The sequence below is a fragment of the Sebastes umbrosus genome, chromosome 7, assembly GCF_015220745.1.
Source record: "Sebastes umbrosus isolate fSebUmb1 chromosome 7, fSebUmb1.pri, whole genome shotgun sequence".
NCBI lineage: Eukaryota > Metazoa > Chordata > Actinopteri > Perciformes > Sebastidae > Sebastes > Sebastes umbrosus.
This window is the reverse complement of record NC_051275.1, coordinates 32,590,946-32,598,132: the sequence shown is the minus strand read 5'-3', so window position 1 is coordinate 32,598,132 and position 7,187 is coordinate 32,590,946. Positions and strand designations below refer to the sequence as shown.

General features: G+C 40.0%; 1 protein-coding gene across 4 annotated transcripts in view; it reads left to right on the top strand.

Annotated features, from left to right (window-relative positions):
• actn4 (actinin, alpha 4) overlaps positions 1-7,187 on the top strand; it is a 69,493-nt gene that overhangs the window by 54,793 nt on the left and 7,513 nt on the right. For 2 of the 4 annotated variants that reach the window (XM_037774588.1, XM_037774590.1), the window contains exons 8-18: positions 1,330-1,415; positions 2,951-3,043; positions 3,206-3,331; positions 3,510-3,614; positions 3,763-3,910; positions 4,387-4,537; positions 4,760-4,868; positions 5,091-5,231; positions 5,529-5,711; positions 5,893-6,027; positions 6,970-7,149. In XM_037774588.1, the coding sequence (XP_037630516.1) occupies positions 1,330-1,415; positions 2,951-3,043; positions 3,206-3,331; positions 3,510-3,614; positions 3,763-3,910; positions 4,387-4,537; positions 4,760-4,868; positions 5,091-5,231; positions 5,529-5,711; positions 5,893-6,027; positions 6,970-7,149 (1,457 nt within the window). The remainder of the gene's footprint in view (positions 1-1,329; positions 1,416-2,950; positions 3,044-3,205; positions 3,332-3,509; positions 3,615-3,762; positions 3,911-4,386; positions 4,538-4,759; positions 4,869-5,090; positions 5,232-5,528; positions 5,712-5,892; positions 6,028-6,969; positions 7,150-7,187) is intronic. The other 2 variants (XM_037774587.1, XM_037774589.1) reach the window with 1 other exon arrangement.

Sequence of the window (7,187 nt, the reverse complement as noted above, 5' to 3'; positions counted from 1 at the left end):
ATATATATATATATATTTATTAAAAAATAAATAAATAATAAAAACAATAATTGTAATAAATAATAATAAATGAAAAACAGCAATAATAATCATGAAAACCATGATAATGAAACATCATTGATGATTTAACGATAGCGAAACATAGTATTACTATGCTTCTTTTCCATATAAATATATAAACAAACATAATGTTAAAAGACACAACAAGAACACTCTTCAGAAATATGAAAATAAATAAATACATAAAATAAAAAAAATTAAAATAAATAGATACTGAATTATAAAATGAATATATAAATATAAAAAAATAAAATAAAAAAATGATTGTTATAAATAATAATAAATAAAAAACAGCAATAATAATCATGGAAACCATAATAATGAAACATCATTGATTTAAATAAAAAATAAATAAATAGTAAATTTAAACAATGAATACTGAATAATACAATTTTAAATACATATATATATATATATGTATGTATATATGTATATGTGTGTGTGTGTGTGTGTGTATATATATATATATATATATATATATGTATATATGTATATATATATATGTATATATGTATATATATATATATATATATATATATATGTATATATGTATGTGTGTGTGTATGTATATATATATATATATATATATAAACAATAATTGTAATAAAAAATAATGAAACATCATTGATGATGTAATGATAGCGAAACATGGTATTGCCATGCTTCTTTTCCATATAAATATATAAACCAACATAATGTCAAAATACACAACAAGAACACTCTTCAGAAGTATGAAAATAAATAAATAATATATATATATATAAATATTAAATTACATAAATAAATAATAAAAACAATAATTGTAATAAATAATAAAAATAAATGAAAAACAGCAATAACAATCATGAAAACAATAATAATGAAAATAATATTATATATTTAATATATAACTTCACCTACTCAATGAATCAAACTGAAGGAACCACCTGATGAGTGTGTTTGTGTCCCAACCTTGAACTTGTGGCTCCAGTGTCCTTCAGCTCTCTTCAGGGTGACACTCGTCCTCGTCATCCTCTCCTCGTCATCCTCCTCTCCTCGTCCTCCTCCTCCCATCAGGGGGGGGTGGGGTGGGTGATGGTAACAGGAGGAACTTGAAGACCTAAAGAGGGAGCCACTATCTCTTCACAACCTTCGCTCTCACATCCTGTAGGGAGCGATGACCATGTAGCTTTGGGTATCTTTGGCTTCACTCTCTCTTTCTCTCTCTCTCTGTGTTTTCCTTCCTTCGCCAACCTCTCTCTGTCCTGCTGGGTGCTGGGTGATGCGTAGACATCGTGGGTACGCTGCGGCCGGATGAGAAGGCCATAATGACATATGTATCCTGCTTCTATCATGCCTTCTCTGGCGCACAGAAGGTGAGCTTCTCACGCTGCAGACTCACATTAACAGGGTTTCCATCAATCATCATACAGAGGGTTTTATTCCCAGATAGCGATCTGTTTCCTTTAGTGAATATCAGCTAGTATCAGAAAATGGGTCAAAATCACAGGAATATACTGTTGCTTTATGCTGCTTTATGTTTCCCGTCATTGGATACGACTGAAGAGGAAATCAGGTTATAGTTTTATAGAGGTCATCTCTCTGGAAACTCAGAGTAAGTCAGGAGATATCAGCAGAGTAGGAGCATGATGGGAACTCTGACAACAACAATATCAAGCGCTTTCTGATACTTCTGTTTCGGGTTCTTTGGACATCGACTGTGTTTCCCTAAAAGAGATTTGCTTTATGGGTTTTGAGTTTAACGGGTAACAAAGCAGACCTTTATTACTTTGGGAAACGCTGGTTGATGTCCCTCCAGTTTCTCTTCAGCTATTAACACTTCTCAACTCTAAATGTTTTTTATTGTATGATATCATTTTGTATACATATGGAATATCTTAGACTTTAAATATTTAAACTCACCATGTATGATAGAACAAATGAAAAGTTTGTTGTACAGAATATAAATCAGCTTTAAGTGTGTGTACTGTTTGTTTTTATTCCAGTGGTACAGTAGTGTAATATGACCGTAGGCAGACCTACTGATGTGGACTACAGCGCTACATGAACCTGTAACTAGACGTACGGGCTGACTCCTGAGTTGTGACGGGAGACGCATGGAGTTTTAAAACACACAGATTGATTTTTTGGCACATTCAAACTAACCATCAACAGCTGGAGCATGTTTTTATTAGTCATTTGGCTTTTATTGATTTATGAGTTTATGTGCACTTTTTTTAATAATCAGTGACTTTATGGTCAGATTATACGACGGCGTTTTAGGGCCATTGTAGGTTAAAAAAAAAAAAAATTACGGAGCCGGGGGAGGGGGTAATATTGTGAGAAAAACTCAAAATTTCTAATATTAAATTCATAAATTTACGAGGAAAAAATGTGGATATTCTCTGAGATTAAAGTGGCAAAATTTACAATATTAAAATATCCAAGTTTTTTTCTCGTAAATGTATGACTTTAATGTAAGGGAATATCAACGTTTTTTTTTCGTAAATTTATGATTTAAATCTCAGAGAATATAATTGCTTTTTCTGGTATATTTATGACTTTAATGTCAGGGAATGTCCACGTTATTTCTCGTAAATTTGCCACTTTAATCTCAAAGAATGTCCATTTTATTTTATTTTATTTTTTTTACCTACAGTGGCCCTAACACGCCGTCGTAGATTAATTCCTATTCACTGCCTGTGTGTGGAGTGTGTTCGCACAAATCTGGAAAGCAAAAGCTATTAAATATTCTAACGTTGGTGATGACAGCCCAGGTCGAGGTAGTGATAAGGAGCAGTAGACGCTTATTTTCAGTTTGTTTGTGTGACTTATAGTGAATAGTCTCACTTAGCTTTGACTGTTTTATCCAATCACTGTGAGCGCTACTCATCACTGTGTCTCCTGATAGGCTGAGACGGCCGCCAATCGTATCTGCAAAGTGCTGGCTGTCAACCAGGAGAACGAGCAGATGATGGAGGATTACGAGAAACTAGCCAGTGAGGTGAGGTCGAAACCTTTCAGCATGTTTAATGACCTGACCTCACATTTCAGATACACCGGTCAAACGATGTTAAGACGTTCTGGGAAGACCTGAGAAAGTGTCGGAGCCTCTTTTCCAACGGATGGTTTATGTTTTCCTGACTGTCTTCCTGCCTGCCTCCAGCTGCTGGAGTGGATCCGTCGGACCATCCCCTGGCTGGAGAACCGAACCCAGGAGAAGACCGTGAATGACATGCAGGCCAAACAGGAGGACTTCAGAGACTACCGCTGTGTCCACAAACCACCCAAGGTAGAGAACAACTTCTGCAGTGCTTTCTGCTCCCATAAATATGCAGAGTAATATGTGAGAATAGTCTCGATCTATGCATACTTGCCAGCTTGGATCTATGTCCTGACGCTGCATTCAGTACTTATATGTATAAGAGGTTCTTGTTTTCTCTGCTGAATGTGTTCCCTCATGTCTTCAGGTCCAAGAGAAATGCCAGCTGGAGATCAGCTTCAACACTCTGCAGACTAAACTGAGACTCAGCAACAGACCTGCCTTCATGCCATCAGAGGGACGCATGGTGTCTGTATGTATGCAGATCATAGAACTCATTCGTATGAAAAGAGTCCACATCTGAAGACATTTGAATGTTATATTCTTAAGTTGTTGTAGACTGCAGAAAATCTGCACAGTTTGAAGGATTACTGTCAGTAACTGCTGCTGTTTGGTGTCAGGATATCAACGGAGCGTGGCACACTCTGGAGGGAGCAGAAAAGGGCTACGAGGAGTGGATCCTCAGCGAGATCAGACGTCTGGAGAGACTGGAACATCTGGCCGAGAAGTTCCACCAGAAGGCTGCCATCCACGAGTCCTGGACCGATGGTACGTAAAGGGTTTATCACACACTGGGGGAACATACTGTACACTGTGTTGAATCGCCTTTCTGGGATCAAGTTGGATTCTCTTCTTTTGCTATACATCTTGCCTCCAGACCGTTAAATTAGCAAAATAAAATGCCAAAAATCACCCCCTAAAAGAGCTGTACTCAGGAAATCGCCGATACATTCGACCATCCTCGTCCTCGTTATCATCTGCTCAGGAATTCGCTGGCTTCCGCTGCACATCAACTTATAAATGAAAGCGTAAGCGCTGATTTAAGTGGCCTCCGTATGACTTAAATCTGACTTGAGCACTAAGGCCTGCAGTGTGAACGCGGCCTAACGCCACATTCACACCAGAGCAGTGGCGAAGTGCGGCCTGCGGCAAGAATCTAAAAAAAAAAGCTGAAAAAGTTAACACCCCCGGCATGTTCAGAGACTTCCAGGTTCAGTGGCTGAATGAATTGTATGTGCATGCAGGTAAGGAGGCCATGCTGACCCAGAAAGACTACGAGACCTCCACCCTGTCAGAAGTCAAGGCGTTGCTACGGAAACACGAGGCCTTTGAGAGCGACCTGGCAGCCCATCAGGACCGAGTGGAGCAGATCGCCGCCATCGCACAGGAACTCAAGTAAGGAGGAAGAAGTGTGGAGTGATAAACGGCGTGTAAAGAACAGTAATACCAAAGAGAAGGAACTCTGGTGCTGTTTTGACATCATCCTCTAGATGGCGCTGCTGGGCGCTGATTTTGCGATGAAACAAACAATTGACTTTAACTTCTTATCAATATACATTCTTTGTTAATACTCACTCTAGAATACTTAATCATTCACCTCTCTGTGTGTGTTTTTAGCGAGCTGGACTACTACGACTCTGCCAGCGTCAACGCTCGCTGTCAGAAGATCTGTGATCAGTGGGACTCCCTGGGAGCTCTCACCCAGAGCCGCAAAGAGTCGCTGGAGGTACGACTAATGTGTCAGTCTGTTGTGTGTGTTTGTGTGTGTGTGTGTCATGGTGGACAAGATCATAGGACACTGAATAATTTCCCAGTGATGCATGATGTCAGGTGATGTCTCTGTACTCTGTCCTAGGATCAGCCGCCTCAAGTATTAATATCCACACATTGAAATTCTTGCCATTAATTCAATAAAGTTAATTTTGATAATCTGTTTTCTCGCCAACAGAGGACAGAGAAACAGCTAGAGTCGATAGATGAGCTTTACCTGGAGTACGCCAAGAGAGCGGCGCCCTTCAACAACTGGATGGAGGGAGCGATGGAGGACCTGCAGGACATGTTCATCGTCCACAACATCGAGGAGATCCAGGTGAGCGGTGCAGACAGGTGCAACACCTGAAACCGCCTCAAATACTGCTGAGGTCCAGAAATAAGAGATGAAGCAGTGATTCTGGGGGTTTAAGTCAACACAGACCATTAGACGATGGAAGACTGCGAGGGGTCGAGACCTTGAACCTTTGTTAAACAGTACTGGGAGCAAATGAACATTTATCTCTACAAACATACAATAGTTCACTAAGAGGTTATTAACTATATCATAAGATGGATTTTATTCTAGTTGCTGTCTGATGAGGTAAAACCAGATGTGTGTTGTTTCCTCCCTCAGGGTCTCATCACAGCCCACGAGCAGTTCAAGTCCACCCTGAAGGATGCCGACAAGGAGCGTGAGGCCATTCAGGCCATCCAGGCGGAGGTGCAGAAGATCGCCCAGAGCAACGGCATCAAGCTGAGTGGAGCCAACCCGTACACCACCATCACACCCGAGAGCATCGACAGCAAATGGGAAAAGGTGTGCTGTGCTTTCTAATAATTCTCATCATGTTGCATTCACACCAAGAGCGAAGCAAATTTTTTTTTACTTTATTAGTAAAAATGTCTCTGGACACACGTTTCTGTTACAGCTGTGAGTGTTTCTAATGTGTGTGTGTGTGTGTGTGTGTGTGTGTGTGTGTGTGTTTGTGTGTTTGCAGGCGATGGACATGGTGCCTCAGCGTGATAACGCCCTGCAGGATGAGCTTAACAAACAGAACTCCAACGACAATCTGAGAGCCAAGTTTGCCACACAGGCCAACGCTGTCGGCGCCTACATACAGGACAAAATGGAGGTAATGGATTAGCCTACGCAGCCGGTCTGACCGACCGACCGTCACCACACTGTTGAAGCGGTTCATGTTTTGCACAGCTGTGTGTAGTTGGTCATAGTTTACAGGCCAACCGTGAGCTCAGAGTCGGCAGCTTTAGGAACAGTTTGAAGTGTGCTTGTTCACTGTGTTTATTCATGTTCTAGGGCTGTTAATCAATTAAAATATTTAATCGCAATTAATTGCATGATTGTCCATAGTTAATCACGATTAATCACATTTTTTATCTGTTCAAATGTACCTTAAAGGGAGATTTGTCAAGTATTTAATACTCTTATCAACATGGTAGAGGGCAAATATGCTGCTTTATGCAAATGTGTATATATTTATTATTGGAAATCAATTTAGCGTAAATTTGGAGCATTATTTATCTTCCTTCGCGACAAGCTAGTATGACATGGTTAGTACCAGTTGATTCCTTAGAGTTTTTCGTTTCATATGATACCAGTATCTTCACTCTAGCTTTAAAACTGAGCCCGCTACAACCTATAAATCACAAGTTGCGTTTATGCGTTAAAGAAATTAATTAAAACAAATTTGCGTTATTATCGCATTAACTTTGACAGCACTAAACTCTACACATCAGAAGCATTAAAGTGCTGCATAAACATCTGTCAGTCACCAGACAGAGTTACCTGTCGGTCTGTATAACTTCCTGTTTACTCCTCTGGTTCGTTGACCAGAACCAAAATACAACAAGGTGTATGTTTTTTCTCCTCTTGGTCCCGACTAAATTAACCGATTACAGGTGTGAAAGAACGCTGAAGTCACAGAATGAGGTCTTTATTATCACACGTTAACTCTAGAAAGGGTTTTTATTTGCCGGATAGAGATTTCACACTGTGCTACATCTATAAACTGTTCATGTGTAGGATTAACAGGACGGTAAACTCTGTGTGTCGGCAGGAAATCGGCAGGATATCCATCGAGATGAACGGCACCCTGGAGGACCAGCTGACCAACCTGAAGGACTACCAGACCACCATCATGTCTTACATGCCTGAAATCAACACGCTGGAGGGAGACCATCAGCTCATCCAGGAGGCCCTCATCTTCGACAACCAGTACACTTCCTACACAATGGAGGTAACACACACACACACACACTTTTACACACATCTTAT